General features: G+C 44.1%; 1 protein-coding gene across 3 annotated transcripts in view; it reads left to right on the top strand.

Annotated features, from left to right (window-relative positions):
- The window catches only part of LOC122940097 (receptor-type tyrosine-protein phosphatase epsilon), a 214,584-nt gene that overhangs the window by 132,936 nt on the left and 57,233 nt on the right, over nt 1-24,415 (top strand). For 2 of the 3 annotated variants that reach the window (XM_044296443.1, XM_044296445.1), the window contains exons 3-4: nt 4,397-4,502; nt 8,945-9,018. In XM_044296443.1, coding sequence (XP_044152378.1) covers nt 4,397-4,502; nt 8,945-9,018 — 180 coding nt within the window. Of the gene's footprint in view, nt 1-1,019; nt 1,058-4,396; nt 4,503-8,944; nt 9,019-24,415 lie in introns of those variants that run through there. The other variant, XM_044296446.1, reaches the window with a different exon arrangement.

Genomic DNA, 24,415 nt, shown 5'->3' with positions numbered 1-24,415 from the left:
TAATCGCCCACCCAGCACTTTGACTACTCCCAGTAAGAGCCGTCCTGGATCAGCTATTACAGCCATACTAAGTATCAAGGTGTCAAAGAGCAACTGCTGCTGACACATAAAAACCGGCTCTTACTCCACCAAGGCCAGGAACCTTGGTGACACATACCTATCATCCACGATGATTCCTTGTACCTTCTTACAATATATATATATTGGTGGTGCTTGGTGGGTGACAACCCACCTGAAAAATACTTTTACTGTAATCCAGTATATTGAGGGTCAGAGAGGAGGTGGATGGGGCTGCAGGATCGCCCCTCGGTGTGTCTGTGAGAGTGCAAGCTGTGAGAGAGGAGAGGGAGCAGCTGATACATTACAGGAGAGGGGAGAAAAAAATACCCAGTTTATGCAGGTTTTATATCTCCATACTCAAGAAAACTAAAGTTATATAAATATATACAGTGTACAGTGCTTGATGGGTGACGACCCTGACTGTCCTCAGTGTTCTGGAGTTCCATCACTGTCACATTGACATTGCTGGTGCTTTAGTTGTGTATGGATCAGAACTATCAGGACTTTGTGTTTCACTGAGTCTTTCTTAAATATCCCAGGCTGCATGTAAGGGAGCTTTGGGAAACCCCTTAATATTTTCGTCCTCCTCGCACCAATTTCTTTGTTGCCTTGGAAACTACAACCGTTCTCCCAGTGACTGAACTCCTGGGGCAGACCAAAGCATCATGTAATGAGCGTGGAGAGGACACTCTCTGACCTCTCTCCACAACTCACTATTCTGTAATTTATCAGAAAGAAGTGGAAATTACAGAGCGCTGCAGCCAGAGTCCCCTTAAAGGGCAATGCCAGACAGCCCCATAGATCGTAGCAGATTGCTAATAATTAGGTATTATGTTAAAAGATACATTCATTTGCTTTTGCTTTTTTTCATGCACTCAGCATGTGGCACTGACCTCTCAGAGCGAGCTCTTCAGCAGAATGCTTGAACTACAGGACCGCCAGAACTACTGTGACTCTTACTCATGGCATGCACTGCCACCGTTTGTATGATATAAGGGTAAAGTGACAAATTGACAGCAGCCCAGTTTACAGCAGCCTGTAGAAACCTCCACAGTCACCTAAAAAAAATATTTTTTACTGTAATCCAGACAGATTGAAGTCGGGGAGGAGGTCGATGCAGCTGCAGTATCTCTCCCTCCGTGTGTCTTGTCAGAGTGCTTTAATAATTTGTAATATATATGATATAGAAATTGGTTGACATAAAGCATAGTTGGCCGTACACTAGATGAGGCATTTGTAGCCAGACGCTCCTGGTTTCAGTGGAATTACTTGACAATTATATATATTAGAGATCGACCGATATTGATTTTTTAGAGCCGATACCGATAATCTGTGAACTTTCAGGCCGATAGCCGATAATTTATACTGATATTCTGTGAATTTTCATTTTTGAAAAAAAAATAAAAAATTCCTACACAAATCTGCTGAAAATGAATATGTTTATTGCTACCGTGTATGTATTTTTTTGGTAAATCTTTCTTTTTCATTTAAACTTAATATTTTTTTATTATTATTTTTTACTAACTTTTAGCCCCCTTAGGGACTAGAACCCTTGTCCTATTCACCTTGATAGATCTCTTTCAGGGTGAATAGGACCTCACACAGTCCCTGCTGCTCTGTGCATAGTACAAACAGCAGCAGGGAACTAACTATGGCAGCCAGGGCTTCAGTAGTGTCCTGGCTGCCATGGTAACCGATCGGAGCCCCAGGCTTACACTGCTGGGGCTCCGATGGGAACTGCCACTGAAGAGGAGGGGAGAGGGGACCCTGTGGCCCCTGCCACAAATGATTAATACTGGGGGGCTTGGGTGAGGGGGGGCACACTGCGCCACCAATGTTTTTAATACTGGGGTGGGGGGGAGGTGCCGCACCTGAGGGGTTAACTGCCGCGGATCCCAGCTACCGCTCATAGAGGTCGGAAGTCGACTATGTGATTCTGCAGCCAGCTCCCGCCTCCTGTATATGAATTCATTGGTGGTGCAGTGCGCCCCCCCAACCCCAGTATTAAAGACATTGGTGGCGCAGTGCGCCCCCGACCCAAGCCCCCCAGTATTAATCATTGGTGGCGCAGTGCGCCCCCCCCAAACCCTATTAAAGACATTGGTGGCACAGTGGCCACAGCCCCTCCCCTCCGCTTGTCCTCCCTCCTCTCATTGGTGGCAGCGGAAGCAGCGGCACAGGGGGGAGGGAGACACTGCTTCCTTCTACCCTGTGCTGCTGAGGGAACACGGATCGCGCTGACAGCCACGCAATCCGTGTTCCCGATTCGTTATCGGAATATCTGCAAAATAGATGCCGATACCGATGTCTTTCAAAATCCTGAATATCGGCCGATAATATTGGTAAAACCGATAATTGGTCGATCCCTAAAATATATATATAGGAGCTACCTAAGGAAGGTCTGTAATTTTAAAAAAATAAAAGGTATGCTTTAAAATGGGAGCAAAGTACTTAAAATGGGTCTGAAAATCCTAAAACCTTATATAATAACCACCATAATTTCTCAGACAACCCAGATCATATGTAAGTAATATTTGGAACTAATATCAGATTACCAAACGTCAAGTACTGATGTAAGGCGGATAGGAGCCAGTATCAAAGTGCAGCACTCTGTTCTGGATCATAGAAAAGGGTCCTAATTGGGGGTGCCCCCTCTATGATGTCTATATGCACTAATAGGGCATTTGGACAGGGTTTTTGCACTGTCACATCCCCCTTAAAGGGATTTTCCAATTTTTATCAATGTTCTTTAAAATATTATTTTATGAAGTTCGCTGTAGTGTATTTCTTTTACCTTTATTACTCTGTATCCCGTTCTGGACCGTGGTCACATGACCATGTCCTTGCAGCTCTTTCTTATTTCCTGTGATGTCATGTCCATGGGTGGGGCAGTGATAGGTGAGTGTCTATGTAACTAGCTGGGTGGGAGGAGCTATAAACTATTTGGGCATTGTTAGGGGCGGTGCTGAAGGTGTGGCAGAGAAAGTAGAAGTGCATCTTGGGTTGTGTTGGATACAGGAACAGGAAGTTCTACATACAGGATGGAAACAAACCAGAAGGATTGGTTTGCATGGTGAAAATGTGACAAGAGAGTCTAAATTGAAAAATAAAAAGCATGTTCATGGATGGGGTAAGCAACTACATGAGCAGATAAATGCCATAGTTATCCTGAAAAGCCCCTTTAATCTTTGTTTTGTGTTTGTTTATTACTTTCATGACGGATAGGCTTAAAGGGCATCTGGCAGCAGATTTGTACCTATGAAACTGTTACATGTGAACTTGGCATCTGAAGGTATCTGTGTTGGTCCCATGTTCACATGTGCCCGCATTTTTTAATATATGCAAATGCGCCTCTAGGAGCAACGGGGATGTTGCCATTACACCTAGAGGCTCCGCTTTCTCTGCAGCTACCCCGGCCTCTCCACTTTGATTGACAGGACCAATCAAACTGCAAAGGGTCTGGCAGTTGAAAAGCCTCTAGGTGTAACGGCAACGCCCCCATTGCTCCTATAGGCTCATTTGCATATATTAAAACTTCATTTTTCTCAGCAATGCGGGCACATATGAACATGGGACCAACACAGATGCCTTCAGCCAAGTTCACATGCAACAGTTTAATAGGTAGAAAGCTGCTGACAGATGCCCTTTAATAAATAAATGATGACTGTTCTTGCTGAAACATGTTATTTATAGCATAAAACAAGAGGAAATGCTCACAGGATAGGAGATGCTAGATGTAAAAGCTAAATTAGTCAATCTGAGAATATCGGCGGCAAGTTATAAATTAACACTTAGAATATTCCCTGACTATATAACCTTGGGAGAGAGAGCTCATATCCTTGCATGGCCTTTGCAGGACCAAAACATTGATGACCTGTTCTTAGGCTATCAGTGGTTAATCGGTTGGGGGTCCAACCCCGGCATCCCGCCAACACTTGAATGGGGCTAATTTACACATATAGATAAGCCCAGCATCACAACCGGTCTGCGCCTATGTCTTAGTAAAAAAAAACTGTAATAGGGCCCTCTGTTACTATGTGCTGTTTATAGTACTGGTGTTTTTCTATGGCAGAGGGGTCTTCAGGTCTGCCCAGGCACCAGGGGTGGGCCACTGTGCCTAAATAACCATTGAAGGGTCTCCTTTATTGATCGATGGGGGTACTGGAACTACATAACTGGGTAGATTTGCAGTTAGGAGCACTGGTCAGCCACGTAACTATGACACAGCAACAAAGACATCTTAAGATTTTGTCTATAATGGTGACTTCTTTGTATTTTTTGGGGTATAACATATTCTTTACATAGAAATATTCATGATCTTATTTTTTATTTGCAGATACTACAGAAACACCTTTGACTGACACTTCCTCGCTCCTGACATCCGTCCTGGTGCCTTTGCTTGTTTGCTTTCTGCTAATTTTGCTGGCTGGCTACCTTCTAAGGTAACAGTGATGGTCATGTCTGGTTAGTGGGATGAAAATACTTCCATATATGACAAAATTCTGTCTACCTGCAGCTACCACTAGAGGGAGCTTAAAAGCTTACTGCATACAGTTTATACATTGAACTCAATAGTAACACAGTATGCAGAAAGTTCCTAAGCTCCCTCTATTGGTGACTGTAGGCAGCCAGCATATTACATCTTATATCTTTCTGTATGGAAGGGATTCGGGGCTTTGTTTCAGAAAAACACTCCAGCTGCTAGAAAGATTTATTGAGAAATTATTCAGCACAGCAATTTAGACCCAGAAACATTATGATAAAAAAGTTTATTCTATAAGCAACTTTAACATGAAAGGTTTGCTGCAATTTTCATTTCATCTTTCATTTTCAGACTTCCTAAAATTCAGTTTGTAATATGCTTCTATTTTCAGATTTTGCTGATGTGGTCTTGTCCCTCTCAGTAATACATGCTGGTTGTGACATCTGTCTACCCTGGATGCTGCTGTCTTCACTAGCTCTCATGTATCAGGACAGCTCTCCTGGACTAATTTAACCTTCTACAGTCCATGAGGGATCTCTTCTCCTCCCTTGTTCTGACTGTCACTAGTACTGAGGAGTGTGTGATCACTCCTTCCCCTGCAAATGTGACATGGGTGCTCTTCTCCCTCTACACCAAGTCTCCATAGCTATACTCTGACAGCCCATGTCATCCGCCCTCCCCGTAGACTTGGATTCTTTCCTCCCTCTCTATTAAGGGAGGGGGAGAGCAGAGAGAGCCATCAAAAATAACAGCATACTGCTAGATCTATGTCATAAACATTAGGACAGTCAGATATGAGAAGGTATTAAACATACTCTACAGCAGCAGAATAGTATTGAATTTCCAATGAGCCTCTGTTCTCAGCAGGAGCTTCCAAATTGAGGAGATTGTAGCGTGCACCTTCATTAGATGTTTAAAAGACCTTACTGATGATCTGTTTATTATAAGGGTATTCAAATGTTCACATTTATGGCATTCCATGGATATTCCACTATTGTCCGATAAGGGTAGATTCTCAAGAATGGGACAGCATTGTGCAGGTGCTTTGAATAGAGAGGAGCTGCACATGTTTGGCGGACACCAGATGGGGCCCTGATCGAGATAGGCTTGGGTCCCAGAGGTGGCACCTGCAATGATCATACATTTATGGCATAACCTGTGGATATGCCATAAATTTCGAGATGAGAATATAGCCCTTTAAACCACTCTTTACTATGCAATTAAAATGCACCATTTCGGTATTGCTGGAGAGTGGACCTTCAGAATAATTGTCTCTAAGGTATCTCAGACAGACGCTGTCCATATAACACGATGCATAGGTTTTGTCTGGATGTACAGTGTCATGGAAAGATACTTACCTTTGGGTGGTTTCCTCCCACTTCTGTTTCCTGTCAAGAATTTGTGAGACAATGTAAAAGGAACCTCCAGACTAAATGAAAAAAGTCTAACTGTGGTTAAAGGCAATATCACACCAAAGCCTCATGCACACAAGCCTATTAGAACTCCATAAAACCTCCAAACTCTGTAGAGAAGTATTACCATTCCTATAGAGGGTTAATCCCATGACTAATGTGAAAAATGAAAATCAGACATCATATAGTACACGGCAATCTGTTTCTAACAAATCTAGAATCAGCCCTGTACCTCACATGGATCCAGAGATCTGCTCTGCTAGATTTCTATCAAGCTGAGAGCTCAGGGGAGTGTCTTTTCTGCTGCAGCTCAGGGGGCGTGTCTCTGCTCTCCCTATCACAGCTCAGGAGGCGTTTCTCAGCTCTCCCTATCACAGCTCAGGAGGCAGTTGAAGGATGAAACTGAGCATGTGCGGCCTTCTCAGTGAGCAGGTCAAAGAAATAAGAAAAAAAACAAACAGCAGGTGGCTCTATACAGATACATTTTATTGAATAACTCAGTGGCTATGCTAATTTTTTTTACTACATGCAATTACAAAAGTATTCAGATTCAAGTGCTGGTTTGAAAACTGTAGCATATTTTTCGTGGGACAACCCCTTTAAAGGGTTTCTACCACTTAGGTGTCACATATTTGGCTGTCAGACACTAGCGATCCGCTAGTGTCTGCTCTGGCCAACCATCCTAATATAATTGCTTTTGGGACGGTGGTTTGGCTAAAAAAACTACTTTTATTAATATGCTAATGAGCCTCTAGGTGCTATGGGGGCGTCATTAGCACCTAGAGGCTCCGTCTACCTTCAGAAACTGCCGCCGCCGAGCGCGTCCCTCCAGCCCGCCCATCTCCTCCTGAATGCGATCCTCGTATGTATTCTGCGCATGCGCAGTGAATGTCTGACCGCTTCCTTGCTCAGACATCTCCACTGCGCCTGCGCGATGACGCCATAGTGCTCCGAGGAACAGGCGCAGTGGAGATGTCTGAGCAGGGAAGCTGTCAGACATTTACTGCGCATGCGCAGAATACATACGAGGATCGCATTCAGGAGGAGATGGGCGGGCTGGAGGGACGCGCTGGGGGCGGCAGTTTCTAAAGGTAGACGGAGCCTCTAGGTGCTAATGACGCCCCCATAGCACCTAGAGGCTCATTAGCATATTAATAAAAGTAGTTTTTTTAGCCAAACCACCGTCTCAAAAGCAATTATATTAGGATGGTTGGCCAGAGCAGACACTAGCGGATCGCTAGTGTCTGACAGCCAAATATGTGACGCCTAAGTGGTAGAAACCCTTTAAGGCACTAACGTTTGCCTTCAATTTCATACAAATTTGAACGATAGATTAAAACGTTTGGTGTGTATTTTGGGAGGTCCAGGATGGTGAGATGCTGTCTGATGGGATCTTTACCCTGTAGTGCTGCTTTAGCTGCCCTTGTTTGGCATACTGTACTTGGGTGCTAACTAATAAACGCAACACAAAAAGTCCATAACTTTAAGGGCATATTTACATGACCTGGTCTTTTTTTTTTTTTTTTTTTACAAACACTCCTGCAAAAAATGCATACTAAATACACTGTAATGGGATTCAACATTGTATGCACATGTGCAAGATAATCATGTGAGGGATGGATATAGGAAGTAAGACTGTATATACTTTTATATAAGAGTCATATAATTTTTTTGGGTGAATTTTTTCGCTGGTGGAAATTGCAATATTTAAGGTATTGTCTGGGTTCAGAGCTGAACTTGGACATATACCCATCTTTACCCCTCTGACCCCGCTGATATGAGCATTGGAGCATTTCATGCTCCGATGCTCTCCTTTGCTCTGCACTGAATTGCGCATACCAAAGTCTTTTTTAGGAAATCCGGTGACGTACCAGCTAGCGCAGCACTAAAACCCGCCCATCAGAGCCGGTGACATCACCAATTACACTGCTTGGCAGTGTAATAATATAAACAAAGAAGCCTTTGCCCTGTGAGATCTAGCTCAGGGTAAGGGAGAGCATCAGAGCATCAAATGCTCCGGTGCTCATATCACAGGGGCCGAAGGGGTGAAAACGTGGGTATGTCCGGGTTCACCTCTGAACCCAGACAACCCCTTTAATTGTAAAATCTGTCTCTGAAGTCAATGGGAGGAATGTATTAACTTTGTGTGCCAGAACAAGTGCAGTTTTGGGCCATATCTTGTTTTTTTTTTTTTGCCGTTTTACACACCCCTCGCTACTTTTGAAAAGAGGTTTAGTATGTAAATGAATTTCCAGCCAGATTGTCATTGCAACGTTTTGAAAAAGTCTCAAAATCTCACCAGCAAGGAAAGGTGGAGTATAGCAACTGGAATCTGGACAGATTTATTGAACATGGCGTGGCATTTGATAGCTTTGGCAACTCAAAGTGAAATCAAAAGTGAAGACAAAGTGAAAACAAAAAGTTGCATCTTAATTCATTGCCCCCAGTGAGTTTTATGAGCTGCTTAAATACGTTAGGATTGTGGGTTTGATTGTCTCAACGCAGATACCACATTATTGAGGTCACACAGAGGCGTAACTATACAGAGTGCAGGTGTCACCCCTCGGCCCCTGCACCTGAGGGGGTCCCATAGACCTCCAATGCTACATAAAATAACACCAGCCAATACCTTATTGCACTATTTCCACGTTTTTGTAAAGTATAAATGTAACATTGTATTGAGAACCTGTGTATCATGGTGTATGCCCACCATTGCAAAATTTCCACCTTTTAGGTGATGGGCCCAAGCGTCACTTAGGCACTGGGGTCCAAGAGCATCCAGCGAAATCTGAGAGGTCACATAATCTGAGCTGGGAAATACGGTATATGCCCTTATACGCCTCTTATAGGAAACATGAAAGTGTTAAAGCTGTGTGGCTGTAACAGGAACTTAACTATAACAAGAACGCGGCTTCCTGCATGTAAGCTGTTGGGAGAAGTAGTTGTCTGCTGCTATCATGCTAAGACACTTGTCCCTCTATATTTCAAGGTCTAGAAAGAGTCGTAAGGCGGACGTGAACTCCGGTGACAAGAAGGTCCCAAATGGAATCTTGGAAGAACAAGGTGAGGATATAAGGTTTACATGATCCCTGTATTACATGGAGATAAGACGGTAAGCCTCATAAAGAACATGTCATGCCTACTTAGTCAGGGCTTAAAGGCTATATTCACACCGTGCTGTCACATTACAAGAATACATTTTTTGGGGCACTCAAAATATTTTGATTATTGATGACATTGATTAAATGTAATATATGTGGGGGAAACGTGAAAAAAATGTAACTTTTTACACCGCTCCCCGTGCCATGAAGATAAGATGTGAACTTTATTTCACAAGTTGTGGCAATTACATCAATACTTTTTTATGTTTTATTACCTTTTCATAATAAAAAACTTTTTTTATAGATAACTTTTTTAAGTGTTTAGGGGAGTTGGCTTTTTTGTGCATATGTTTTCTACGGTATATTTTAGTTCTTCTTACACAGAAGTTGGATGGCATCATGTGGAAATATTTGACATTACCAACTTGACATTTTCATCTTATTTTTTTTCATCCTTAAAGGAGTACTCTAGGATTATACTATTGATGGCGTATTTTTAGGACAGGCCAACAATATCCGATTGGCGGGGGTACAACATCAAATACTCCCACCAATCAGCAGTTTCGGGGTTAATTCACTTCAATAAGGGCAGCCCTGCATAGTGAACGAGCTGTGCAGTCCTGGTGCTGACTTCCAGAATCGGGACTACTGCAGAAATGCTCATTGTTGGGGGTGGAGAGTGCCGGACTTCCACCAATCTGATATTGGTAGCCTATTCGGAGGTTAGGGCAACAACTGTAAAATCCTGGAAAAAAAACTTTAAAGTGTTTTTTCAACATGACAATGTTTTTCTGAATCACAAATTTGTGGCAGTGTGCTCAAAGTGGCTTAAAAACAAGAGATTTGATGCTCACGGATCCACCATTCCACCAATTCTCAAGTCCCCTCTGCTCTCTACTTCTTGCTTCCTTCTCCACACGCAGGAAATGCCTGGGAATTCCCTCTCAGCCAATCACTGCGTGCAGTGGTGACATACCTCAGCCAGTGATTGGCTGACTGGGCATTTCCTGTGTGTCAAGACTGAAGCAGGAAGTAGGGAGTAGTGGGATCCCGGGCAGTGTCGGATGGCAGCAGTAGGGGATCGGTGAGCTATCGGTTCTTTTATATTTTTAAGCCACTCTGAGCCTGCTACCATCAAATGTTGTGTGCTGATAAACCCCTTTAAACCTCTATACACTTTCATTAGATTATAAGCCCTTGCAGGCAGGGTCCTCTCTTCTGGACAGGGTCCTCTCTGCTGGGCAGGGTCGTCTCTGCTGGGCAGGGTCCTCTCTCCTGGGCAGGGTCCTCTCGGCTGGGCAGGGTCCTCTCTCCTGGGCAGGGTCCTCTCTCCTTCTTTACCAGTTTGTAACTCATTTCGTTCATGTTTTTTAGATTATGTATGTATACCCTATGAAATATACACAACCATGGAATGAATGGCGCTTTAATAATGAAAAATAATAATCACTAGGGTGACAATTAGATACAGGGAACAGGTTCATAAGATAAGTATACTAAGGGGCTGTATTATTCTCTTTTTCTTTTAATGCATACCCATTAATGATCAGTGCATCAAGAGGGACCAGGATGCACACAATGAGAGCATAATACCTTTATACATAACACTAGTGAAAACACACATAAAACAGTGCATATCATTTCTAAGAAAAACATATCTGATGCAGAGGAGGGCGACCAAAGTAACAGTGAATGATAGATAGATAGATGAATAATAGATAATTGGATACATACATACATACATATATAGTTTAGATAAATACACTGAATAAAAATATAAACGCAATTTTCGGTTTTGCTCCCATTTTGCATGAGCTGAACTCAAAGATTTTCTACATACACAAAAGACCCATTACTCTCAAATATTGTTCACAAATCTGTCTAAATCTGTGTTAGTGAGCACTTCTCCTTTGCCGAGATAATCCATCCCACCTCACAGGTGTGGCATATCAAGGTGCTGATTAGACAGCATGAATATTGCACAGGTGTGCCTTAGACTGCCCACAATAAAAGCCACTCTGAAATGTGCAGTTTGATCACACAGCACAATGCCACAGATGTCGCAACGTTTGAGGGAGCGTGCAGTTGGCATGCTGGATGCAAGAATGTTTACTAGAGCTGTTGCCCGTGCAATGAATGTTCATTTCTCTACCATAAGCCGTCTCCAAAGGCGTTTCAGAAAATTTGGCAGTACATCCACCCGGCCTCACAACCACAGACCACGTGTAACCACACTAGCCCAGGACCTCCACATCCAGCATGTTCACCTCCATGATCATCTGAGACCAGACACCCAGACAGCTGCAGCAATAATCGGTTTGCATAACCAAAGAATTTCTGGACAAACCTGTCAGAAACCGTCTCCGGAAGCTCATCAGCATGCTCATCATCTTCATCGGGGTCTGGACCTGACTGCAGTTCGTCGTCGTAACCGACTTGAGTGGGAAAATGCTCACATTTGATGGCGTCTGGCACGTTGGAGAGGCGTTCTGTTCACGGATGAGTCCCGGTTTTCACTGTTCAGGGCAGATGGCAAACAGCGTGTGTGGCGTTGTGTGGGTGAGCGGTTTGCTGACGTCAACGTTATGGACAACGAACAGAGGTGCATTTTATTGATGGCATTTTGAATGCACAGAGATACCGTGACGAGATCCTGAGGCCCATTGCTGTGCCATTCATCCACGACCATCACCTCATGTTGCAGCATGATAATGCACGGCTCCATATTGCAAGGATCTGTACACAATTCCTGGAAGCTGAAAACATCCCAGTTCTTGCATGGCCAGCATACTCACCGGACATGTCACCCATTGAGCATGTTTGGGATGCTCTGGATCAACGTATACAACAATGTGTTCCAGTTCCTGCCAATATTCTGCAACTTCGCACAGCTATTAAAGAGGAGTGGACCAACATTCCACAGGCCGCAATCAACAACCTGATCAACTCTATGCGACGGATATGTGTTGCACTGCATGAGTCAAATGGTGGCCACACCAGATACTTACTGGTTTTCTGACCTCCCCCCCAGTACTGACCCCTCCCCCCCCCACCCCCAGTAAGGCAAAACTGTGCACATTTCAGAGTGGCATTTTATTGTGGGCAGTCTAAGGTACACATGTGCATTATTTATGCTGTCTAATCAGCACCTTGATATGCCACACCTGTGAGGTGGGATGGATTATCTCGGCAAAGGAGAAGTGCTCACTAACACAAATTTAGACAGATTTGTGAACAATATTTGAGAGTAATGGGTCTTTTGTGTATGTAGAAAATGTTTCAGATCTTTGAGTTCAACTCATGAAAAATGGGAGCAAAACCGAAAGTGTTGTGTTTCAATTTTTGTTCAGTGTATATTAGAATAGCTAGATTAGATAGATTCATAGACAGTTTAGATAAATAGATTAGATATACAGATTAGATGGATTAGACAGATAGATAGATAGAACAAATGGATTAGGTGGACAGATAACATTGATTAGACAAATAAAATAGATTAGTTAGATAGATAGACAGACAGACAGATAGATAGATAGATAGATAGATAGATAGATGCTGGCTCACTCCCAAGCTTACTAAAATCGTTCCACCATCTGTGGTAGGATTGACAAGAGATGACAATGGGTTTTGTACTACAATGAGAGAAGAGGTTTGGTGGAATGGTGCTCTAAGAATAATTTGAAATGAAAAGAAATTAGGTTATTGTTAATTTTAGATAAATTATGCGTTTGTCAAATTACTGTAGCAATCAATGCCAGGCAGCTGCTGCCAACGCAAATATGATTTAATTGAATGTGAGGATGAAGTATACAGTAATTATTACTAGTTAGTTTCCACGCCGGAATGAATTCATAATCATTCATAATCATTTCCTTCCTCACACATCTATCTATCATATCTAATGATCATGCAGACATACTTGACATAAAGACAAATAAAAAAAAAGGACTATCATTATTTTAGAAAAATCGGGGGTTCATTTTACTAGTAAGTTTATGTAAAGGGATGTCTCATTACAATATTCTCACCCCCAGTGATCAGCTCTTAACTGTAGGGAAACCAGGCAGTAAGTGTACAATTTTCATTCAGCGCCACCACAGGGTAAGTGAGGCATTACACAGTGACCATTCAAATCAATACATTGCTTGTGTAATGCAGGACAGGACAGGTCCTCCAGATCGAGAGACCCTCTCTGTAACCACTGTCCACTCTGACTAAGAGACGAGGATCCTGATCAGAGAATCCTAAGAGGGCTCACGGAATTGTTTTTTATAAACTGGACAACCCCTTGAAGAAGTAGCAGCATTGTCTGTATTATTTAGAGGTTCAGGAAATTTGGTTTAGTATCATAGTTTAAGCATTTTTATCAAGTTGGGATGTGTTAATGTAAGGCATTATTATGTGCTTTGATGGTGTTTTAAGCCCTGCAGATAATACAGGATTATTTGCGCCTTGCATTGCCATCAGACACTGAGCTTTACATGGCTTTGGCCATGACATAACTGATAGTGGTGGACATGGCTCATCCGACTGGTAATCTGTGCTGGTGTCATCCATTAGGATGATATAGGGCACTGACTTCTGCAACTCGGTATCTATATGATGCTTTATCTACATTTCATGTAATATTTACACATTTCATGGATAGTTTGGTCTGTAGATACAGTATTACATTTTTATGTGCATTTTTATCTACAGGACCAAAAATTTCTATTTCACAACACATTTCAGTTTCTATTCCCTAAAAATAGTAAGAAAAGGATGTTTTCGGGGTCAACACAAAGGGGATTTTTTACTGTCAGCAGTAGGACTATGGAACTCCCCAATGCAGGGTGTTATTTGGTAGTATGATCTTTTAATAGTGATTTAGATGGAATTCTTTAGTTATAATATCCCAATTATATCAAAGGAAAGAATTGAAAAAATCCAGTATAAATTATCTTTATTCAGAATAGCAATTAAAAGTCCATAGATAAAATGCGTATCAGAGACCAGCCCCTTCTTCAGTTACACAGGTCCCTGAAACACGTTTTATCTATGGACTTTTAATTGCTATCCTAAATAAAGATAATTCATACTGGATATAGCATGGGTATAAGTGTTTCTTTTATTTTTTCTTTGATCCAATTGATGCCTGTCTGGAGAGGCGGTCAGTTTACTCCAAGTGACGTGGATCGTGAGACCTTTGCTGCTGATCTGTACCCCTGTTGGGGCCTAATCTGTGCTAATATAGTTATTGTGGCTGATGGGAGTATGATCTGAGACTGATGAGAGTATGATCTGAGGCTGATGGAGGTCCTATCTGAGGCTGATGGGGATCTTATCTGAGGCTGATGGAGGTCCTATCTGAGGCTGATGGGGATCTTATCTGAGGCTGATGGAGGTCCTATCTGAGGCTGATGGGGATCTTATCTGAGGCTGATGGGGTCTGATCTGAGTCTGATGTGGGTCTGATCTGAGTCTGATGTGGGTCTGATCTGAGTCTGATGGGGGGTCGGATCTCAGTCTGATGGGGGTGGGATCTCAGTCTGATGGGGGTGGGATCTCAGTCTGATGGGGGTGGGATCTCAGTCTGATGGGGGTGGGATCCCAGTCTGATGGGGGTCGGATCTCAGTCTGATGGGGGTCGGATCTGAGGCTGATAGAGCTTGGGGGTCTGAGGGTCTGATCTGAGGCTGATGGAGCATGTGGGTCTGATCTAAGGGCTGATGGGGGTCTGATTTTGGGGTCTGATTTGAGGTCTAAGGAAGAATAGGGGTCTGATCTGACATCTGCTGAAAAATATTTTTCTTCTTATTTTCCTCTTCCAAATCCTAGGTGCGTCTTATAGTCCGGTGTGTTTTATAGTCCAAAAAAACACCTTACTGCATTGCTGGTAATAGGATTTCTTCTGATTCTCATATTTAGAGTTAAAGGATTTGGGGGGATTTAAGGGGTCTTTTACAGTTATACCTCATTCACCGTCAATGCTTTGGTCAGTGATTTCCATCACCGATTGTGAGCAGAAACCAGGTGCGGCTCTAAACATAGAACAGGTTCGGATCTCTCCATTATACTTCATGTCTGTGGAGGCTCTAAACCTGGTTTTGGCTCACGATCACTGATAGAAATCACTGACAAAAACACTGACGTGTAAATGAGGCTTTAAATGATTTTTTTCTTTATAATTTAGACAACTGGCTGCTGCACAATAGGTTTTTGTTACTTCTTCTGGATCAACATTGCAGGAGAATATGTTGACTGCCTTGTGTTTTTTATTTGTACTATGTTGCTAGGTATCTGGGTGCCATTTTTCTCAAGACTTGTTTCAATGGAGATCCAGTGATTAGTTAGGAGCTGTGAAAATTGGCCCAGTTGGGAAGTTCGATTATCTTAATCTCTAAATCTGGAAAGGTTTTTTACCAAGTTTACCGTATGTGTTTTGCAGTGAAGTTTATTAGCAGATACTTTTTTATATCATACTCACCTTTCTCTGGTCCTGCACTTCTCATTATTCCCAGGCATGAGAGTGGCCGGGAGTGAAGAGAAGTGCAGGAACGGTGAGTACTGCATATGTGACCTTGCAGCCAGAACGCTCCACTTCTGCCACAGATTTTTGTGTTTTCTGCTTACATTTTTTTCATGCAGGCAACAATCCTCTTCTTGACACAGATGCCACCATGCTAGTCAAAACATCCCCATGTCAGCCTTTATCTCACTCCATAAGGGTCCCCCAGAGCTCATTCCATGGTTACCTCCTGCACTCCGGATTGGTCTGGGGTCTGTAGTAAGGAGGGGTCTGTTGTCAGAGGTGGTCTAGTCTGGATTTTTATCAGATTCTGGTCTGGGGCCTGTAATGCAGAGGTATTCTGGTATGGGGGCTATATACGGAGGGAGGGTGGTATGATGTTTGTATGTGGGTCTGGGGCTTGTATACATGAGGGTCTGGTTTGGGGCCTGTATAGATGGAGGATCTGGCTTTGGTCTGTACACGTGGTTTTTATTTTTATTTGGGCAGCATGCTATGTGGTCTCTATTCATTTTGGGATGTACAAAGGGGGTCAACCTGATTCAAATTCAGCAGGAGATTCTTTTGTTTGCACAAAGAAACAAAAAAAGAAACAAAAAAGTGCCAATTGCAAAAAGGTGACAACCGGTTATTATGGAGTGCTTGGGTTGATCACTCCTGGCAAACAGAATGTCATGTCGAGGACAGAGCCCAGGGAGCCTATGCCTGGAACAGAGACCCTCTTCTTAGGGTATATTCACACGTGGCAGACTTGTTGTGGACATTTCATTTGAATGGAGCTTGTAGAAATCCATGCACCTGCTGCAGAAACAACCCCATTCAGATGAATGAAACTAGAATTTCACTTGTAGAACTTTCTGCACCTATTCTTGTCGGAGCGTGCTCCATGTTACCGGAGGGTCCTCCCCTACAGTGCACGCCTATTAACTGTCGAAATTATTATAGTTTTAGTAAATCAGGGATTTCCATTTAGTCAGCGTCACTCATTTACAAGACATACTATTAATAATTCTCCAAGTCATGGGTGCACATGGCTTTGTGAATCATCTGGTCAGTTCCCTTTGCATGGGCCAGGATCCTAGGGATAAACGTCCGGGCGGGGGGGGGGTGCGCTCTTAAATAAATCCTCACTTGGTCATTCATGTAGAACAGGAAATAGGAGTAGGGAAGGAAACGGTGTACTTCCTGACTCCAGGCTCTCTACTCCATGGGTATGTGCAATTTTTTTACTGACAGATTCTAACTGTGACTTGAAAACCAGCAAGGTCAAACGCTTCACACCTCGAGCTTGCAGCATGTATCGCACATCTGAAGTGCGAACCGTATGTCAGGACTATTTTATGTGTATGTGGTCAAAATCTGCAGAACACATAAGAAAACGCACACCATTTTGTACAAGAGTTTGTGATTCTGTATATCTTTATTATATACAGAGCTCTAAATCCAATGTGCAAACATACAGCTGAATGATAATATTCTGGCTGCCTGAAGCCACCTCTAGAGGGCGCCTCGAGCTATGGCTGTGGATTAGCCATGTGCTGCTCTGTTCTTCATGCAAGAAAGGATGGACGTGCCTGCAGTAAATCCCCAGGTCATGCATTGGTTTTGACGGCAGCGAACAGTATCAAACATAGTACAGTAAAAGGGAGAGGTCAGCAACAGGAGGTCACCAGAAATACCGGGGGCAAAGTGAGTGACAAAGTCCAGAGTAAGCTGAGCTGTGGGACCACAGGTGTCAGCAATTCAAGGGCAAATAGAGTAACAAAGTCTTGAACAACATAAATCCAGAGGTCAGAGAGAAGTCCAAAATTCAAAAACAGGGGTTGTGTCATTTCAGCAAATTTATCATGTAGAGAAAGTTAATACAAGGCACTTACTAATGTATTGTGATTCTCCATAGTGTCTCCTTTGCTGGCTGGATTCATTTTTCCATCACATTATACACTGCTCGTTTCCATGGTTACAACCACCCTGCTATTCATCAGTGGTGGTCGTGGTTGCACACTATAGGAAAAAGTGCCGGCCTCTCTGGTGGCCGGCACCATGGCAGCGCACATAGGCCGGTGCTTTTTTCCTATAGTGTGCAAGCACGACCACTGCTGATGGATTGCAGGGTGGTCGGAACTATGGGAACGAGCAGCGCATAATGTGATGGAAAAATGAATCCAGCCAGCAAAGGAGGCAATATGGATAATGACAATACATTAGTAAATAAATTATTAATAATGCTATTTGCGGAAGTGACACAACCCCCTTTAAGGCAAACGGGAAAGAGCAAGGCTTAACTGAGAGAGAGGTTAGAACTCGAGCTGTAATCGGTCTGCAGGCCATCCATTCTGGATGGATGAGCTACACCTACTGCATACTAAATCTCTGTATCACAAAAACCATAGTTGCCAACAGTACCGAATCTGCAGTCACGGCAAATTTGCGGACCACGGGACGGAGCAACGGATGCGGAAAGCAAACGAGGTGCTGTCCGCATCTTTTGCGGCCCCATTGAAGTGAATGTATAGCTTGGAAGAAAGACGAGACAGAGGGGATATGATAGAAACTTTTATATACATAAAGGGAATCAACAAGGTAAAAGAGGAGAGAATATTTAAAAGAAGAAAAACTGCTACAAGAGGACATAGTTTTAAATTAGAGGAAGTATTACTTTACTGAGAGAGTAGTGGATGCATGGAATAGCCTTCCTGCAGAAGTGGTAGCTGCAAATACAGTGAAGGAGTTTAAGCATGCATGGGATAGGCATAAGGCCATCCTTCATATAAGATAGGGCCAGGGGCTATCCATAGTATTCAGTATATTGGGCAGATGGTTCTTATCTGCCGACACATTCTATGCATCCAAACCGCAAATACTGCAGCTCGGATGCGGACCCAAACAATGGTCATGTGCATGAGGCCTTAGGCTAGTTACACTTCTGCGGCTGCGCTCTCATGCATAGAATTGGCCAGGCAAAAACCATTGCGTGCATGTTTTTTTTGTCTGGCCGATTCCTGGCATATTTGCAGGGTAGCGGCCTGCTGGACCCCATTATGTCAATAGGTTCCGGCGGGCAGGTGGCAGTATTTAACAATGCCAATGCTAGATCCAGAGAACTCTGGCTTGCTGTTCTCTGCCGGAGATTAAAAATGAATCTTAGTAAGTATGAAAAAACGGAGCTGCGACCAATGCAGAAACACATTAAGAAATTAATCAGCACATCATTTTTGATCTATGTAGATAAAAAATGGTGTTCAAGAGTGGATATTTCTAGCAGTTTGCAATGAAGGTCTAGTTAGTCTGGCAATATACAATCAGTGCTGACAAACTGGTCAGGGACACACACCCCAACGGGTAACACCCATCTGGACCATCAGCGCAAACAGCTAGCAATTCATTCATAAACTTCTAGCAGGAATAATAGAGGAATGGCACAACATAGGGTCATAAGAATAGATGCTCTAGAATAGTTTTTACATGGGGGAGGCAAGTAGTTACTAAACCAGACACGTCAGGGGAGGCGACAGCTCCTCTTTAACTGTGCAGTGCCCACAAATTTTAGACAGTCTTCCACTTTGAACCAAAAAAGCCCCCTCCATCTGTGCAATGCTCGTAATGCCCTGTGGAATACTATTATATTACCATGATGATCCACGGAGACTACTGTTGCGCAGGAAGGAATGCGCATGGGGAATAATGTAAAGGGTTAATGCGATTATTTCTGTTGAAATACAATTTGCAATGAAAATGATGGGAGAAGAAGAAATTCTTGTGACATTTGGATGGAATAATCACCCTCATATGTTGGAGTTGTTAGCATAGCGCTGCCTGTGTGTGGCCCTTCCTGTTTTTGTAATTACTCTTCTGTGTGAGGGGCATTAACATTTCCAGGAGCTTGTGATAATGACTTGTAAACTGTAATATACCGGCTAATAAGATCTAATGATTTCATCTGTTCACTTCTGAGTCATTCCTGGGTCTGTACAGGGAGCCGCAGAACAGTCATACATCACAGAGATTAGATGTCCACAAAACAGACTTATATATAGCACTTAAATGTGTTGAGAATTAGAGAAGGTGTGACTTTTGGGTGTCACCTTGAAATACACCATCATTATTTTACTGCCTTAAAGGGGTTGATCGGGTCACTGATCAACCCCTTATCATCAATATCAAATCGATGGGGGTTTGACAAATGGCACGGTCCCACCGATCAGCTGTTTCAGACAGCTGCCGATGCTAAAAACTATACAGCAGGCATCCTCAAACTGCGGCCCTCCAGCTGCTGTAAAACTACAACTCCCACAATGCCCTGCTTTAGGCCGATACCTGTAGGCATGCTGGGAGTTGTAGTTTTGCAACAGCTGGAGGGCCGCAGTTTGAGGATGCCTGCTATACAGTGTACAGAGGTGGAAGAGACAGCGCCATACACTGTGTAGTGGCCCTGTTGGGGTACTGCAGTCAGCTCCCATTCAGATGAATGGGAGCTGAGCTGCAGTATGGCAGCGCTGGAGACTACCGTACATAGTAAATGGAGTCTCCGGCTTCTGCTCTTGTATAGTTTCCGGAGCTGCGGCTGCCCAGAAAAGCTGATTGTTGGGGTCATCAATATCTGTAGTCTGGACAACCCCTTTAAAGGAAATCTGTCACCTGCTTCTACTGTATGTAACTGATAGCAATGCCATGTAGTGCTGTCTAACGTGATTAAAACTATACAGTTTTCTGGGTTTTGATCTTTCAGAACACCAGAAACTGAACTTTGGTATGCAAATTAGGCCCAAAATTGCCCAGCAGGGCATCATCAATGATTCAAGGAGCCCAAGACCGCCCCTTCTCTTGTTCCTAGTACCCCCCCTTGGGCCTTCCAGTCTGTCCCCTCCTCTGCGACATCACATATTTCTTTTGATCTTTGCCTGCGTTGTTAGCCCTTCCTTGGTAACATTTTCACAAGCACACTGCCTGCGCAATGACTTCCCTGCAGTGGGCATGGACTCATTGTAGTTAGTGCACATGCGCCGAGAACAGGGAAAAGGGGAGGAAAGGTGGGCTTGGGCTCTGTGGAGAGGTGGGCTTGGGCTCTGGGGATAGGTGGGCTTGGGCTCTGCGGATATGCAGGCTCTGGGGAGAGGCGGACTTGGGCTCTGGGGAGAGGTGAGCTTGGGCTCTGGGGAGAGGCGGGCTTGGGCTCTGGGGGAGGTAGGTTTGGGCTCTGGGGAGAGGCGGGCTTGAGGTCTGGGGAGAGGTGGGCTTTGGCTATAGAGAGAGACTGACTTGGGCTCTGGGGAGAGGTAGGCTTGGGCTCTGGGGAGAGGCAGGCTTGGGCTCTAGGGAGAGGCAGGCTTGGGCTATAAGTAGAGACAGGCTTGGGCAGAGGCGGGCTTGGGCTATAAGAAGAGGCGGGCTTGGGCTCTGGGGAGAGGCGGGCTTGGGCTATAAGGAGAGGCACGATTTGGCTCTGGGTAGAGGTGGGCTTGGACTCTGGGGAGAGGCAGGCTTGGGCTATAAGTAGAGACGGGCTTGGGCAGCGGTGGGCTTGGGCTATAAGGAAAGGAGGGCTTGGGCTCTGGGGAGAGGCAGGCTTGGGCTATAGGGAGAGGTGATCTTGGGCTCTGGGGAGAGGTGGGATTAGGCTCTGAGCAGTAGCGGGCTTGGGCTATAAGGAGAGGTGAGCTTGGGCTCTGGGGAGAGGTAGGCTTGGGCTCTGGGGAAAAGCGGGCTTAGGCTATAAGGAGAGATGGGCTTCGGGTCTTGGCAGAGGCAGGCTTGGTCTATAAGGAGAGGCGGGCTTGGGCTCTGGGGATAGGCGGGCTTGGGCTCTGGGGAGAGGCAGGCTTGGGCTATAAGGAGAGGCGGGCTTGGGCTCTTGGCAGAGGCGGGATTGGGCTATAAGGAGAGGCGAGGTTGGGCTCTGGGGATATACGGGCTTGGGCTCTGGGGAGAGGTGGGCTTGGGAACTGGGGAGAGGCGGGCTTTGGAACTGGGGAGAGGCGGGCTTGGGCTATAAGGAGAGGTGGGCTTGGGCTCTGGGGATAGGCGGGCTCTGACGAGAGGTGGGCTTGGGCTCTGGGGAGAGGCGGGCTTGAGCTCTGGGGAGAGGCAGGCGCGGGCTCTGGGGATAGGCGGGTTTGGGCTCTGGGGAGAGGTCGGCTTTGGCTCTGGGGAGAGGCGGGCTTGGGCTCTGGGGAGAGGTAGGCTTTGGCTATAAGGAGAAACAGGCTTGGGCTCTGGGGACAGGTGAGCTTGGGCTCTGGGGAGAGGTGACCTTGAGCTCTGGGGAGAGGCGGGCTTGAGCTCTGGGGAGAGGAGAAAACTAACCCTTGTCAATCAGGAAGGAGATGTTCGAGCTGGATAAAAATGGCATGAATTTTATATATTCGGTAGTAGGGCTGCTACAGTATGGAAAGTTGTGGTGGCTCATGCCTAAAAAGAAATCTTTAATCCCAATTGTCTTCCTTCAGGCCAGTGGCAGATAACCATTAGATTATTGGTGCGGGGCAGGGATGAGATGGGGAGAAGATGTCTAGCACTGGACATGCACGGTCTGTTACTTCTTCATGGTACACTTTTGCACTCGTAGAGGTCAATGGCTCCTTACCAAAGGCGTTTCTAGCCAGATGGCTGTCTGTCCTTGACGTACAAATAGGACAGAGCAGAGACAGCAACTTTTACAGCACATTAAATGCAAGTATGTACTTAACCCAAGGGCTGATGCTCTAGCCATGTGGATTAATGTAAGGCTACTTTCACATTAGCGTTTTTTGCAGATCAGTCATGGATCTGAAAAAATGCTTCCGTTCCATAATACAACCGCATACATCCGTCATAAACGGATCCGGTTGTATTATGTCTTCTATAGCCATGGCGGATCTGTCCTGAACACCATTGAAAGTCAATGGAGGGCAGATCCCTTTTCTATCGTGTCAGACAATGGATCCTTCCCCATTGACTTACACTGTGTGTCAGGACGGATCCATCTTGCTCCGCACCACATCGCTATGACAGATCTCAATAGCGGAATTGAAAAACGCAGATGTGAAAGTAGCCTAAGATGAATGCTCAGTACAGATCTCAGATCCATTTTTAAAGAGCTGAAATAGACCTGATTTTCACTTTGTATAACCCACGTATAACGTTTTTTGTCAAAAATTTTATTGGATCCCATCAGATGAAAATAGGAAAACTTTCAAAAACAGGAACAGACCAAAAGTGAGAGTAGATGAAAAAAATAACATGGCCAAATAGTAGTAAAGTAGGAAAAGTGTCAAAAATAGGAAAGATCCCTAGAGAGGAAAGTCGAAAAGCAACAAATTGTAACTAAGTATAAAAGATTAACATTGAAACGGAGACCAACAGAACAAAGGAAAGAAATACACTGAATAAAAATATAAATGCAAAACTTTCGGTTTTGCTCCCATTTTGCATGAGCTGAACTCAAAGATAATCCATCCCACCTCACAGGAGTGGCATATCAAGGTGCTGATTAGACAGCATGAATATTGCACAGGTGTGCCTTAGACCGCCCAAAATAAAAGGCCACTCTGAAATGTGCACAGTTTTGCCTTACTCAGAAAACCAGTCAGTATCTGGTATCTAATCTACAGTTGCAAGAAAAAGTATGTGAACCCTTTGGAATGATATGGATTTATGCACATATTGGTCATAAAATGTGATCTGATCTTCATCTAAGTCACAACAATAGACAATCAGTCTGCTTAAACTAATAACACACAAAGAATTTAATGTAAACATTCACAGTGCAGGTGGAAAAAGTATGTGAACCCTTGGATTTAATAACTGGTTGAACCTCCTTTGGCAGCAATAACTTCAACCAAACGTTTTCTGTAGTTGCAGATCCGACGTGCACAACGGTCAGGAGTAATTCTTGACCATTCCTCTTTACAGAACTGTTTCAGTTCAGCAATATTCTTGGGATGTCTGGTGTGAATCGCTTTCTTGAGGTCATGCCACAGCATCTCAATCGGGTTGAGGTCAGGACTCTGACTGGGCCACTCCAGAAGGCGTATTTTCTTCTGTTTAAGTCATTCTGTTGTTGATTTACTTCTATGCTTTGGGTCGTTGTCCTGTTGCAACACCCATCTTCTGTTGAGCTTCAGCTGGTGGACAGATGGCCTTAAGTTCTCCTGCAAAATGTCTTGATAAACTTGGGAATTCATTTTTCCTTCAATGATAGCAATCCATCCAGGCAGTGACGCAGCAAAGCAGCCCCAAACCATGATGCCCCCACCACCATACTTCACAGTTGGGATGAGGTTTTGATGTTGGGTTGCTGTGCCTCTTTTTCTCCACACAGTGTTGCGTGTTTCTTTCAAACAACTCAACTTTGGTTTTATCTGTCCACAGAATATCTTGCCAGTACTGCTGTGGAACATCCAGGTGCTCTTGTGAAAACTGTAAACGTGCAGCAAATTTTTTTGGACAGCAGTGGCTTCCTCTGTGGTATCCTCCCATGAAATTCATTCTTGTTTAGTGTTTTACGTATTGTAGATTCGCTAACAGGGATGTTAGTATATGCCAGAGACTTTTGTAAGTCTTTAGCTGACACTCTAGGATTCTTCTTCACCTCATTGAGCAGTCTGCGCTGTGCTCTTGCAGTCATCTTTACAGGACGGCCACTCCTAGGGAGAGTAGCAGCAGTGTTGAACTTTCTCCATTTATAGACAATTTGTCTTACCGTGGACTGATGAACAGCAAGGCTTTTGGAGATACTTTTATAACCCTTTCCAGCTTTATGCAAGTCAACAATTCTTAATCGTAGGTCTTCTGAGAGCTCTTTTGTGCGAGGCATCATTCACATCAGGCAATGCTTCTTGTGAAAAGCAAACCCAGAACTGGTGTGTGTTTT

This window comes from Bufo gargarizans, chromosome 6, assembly GCF_014858855.1.
Source record: "Bufo gargarizans isolate SCDJY-AF-19 chromosome 6, ASM1485885v1, whole genome shotgun sequence".
NCBI lineage: Eukaryota > Metazoa > Chordata > Amphibia > Anura > Bufonidae > Bufo > Bufo gargarizans.
Note: the sequence above shows the minus strand (reverse complement) of the source record. Positions and strands in the feature narration are given on the sequence as shown.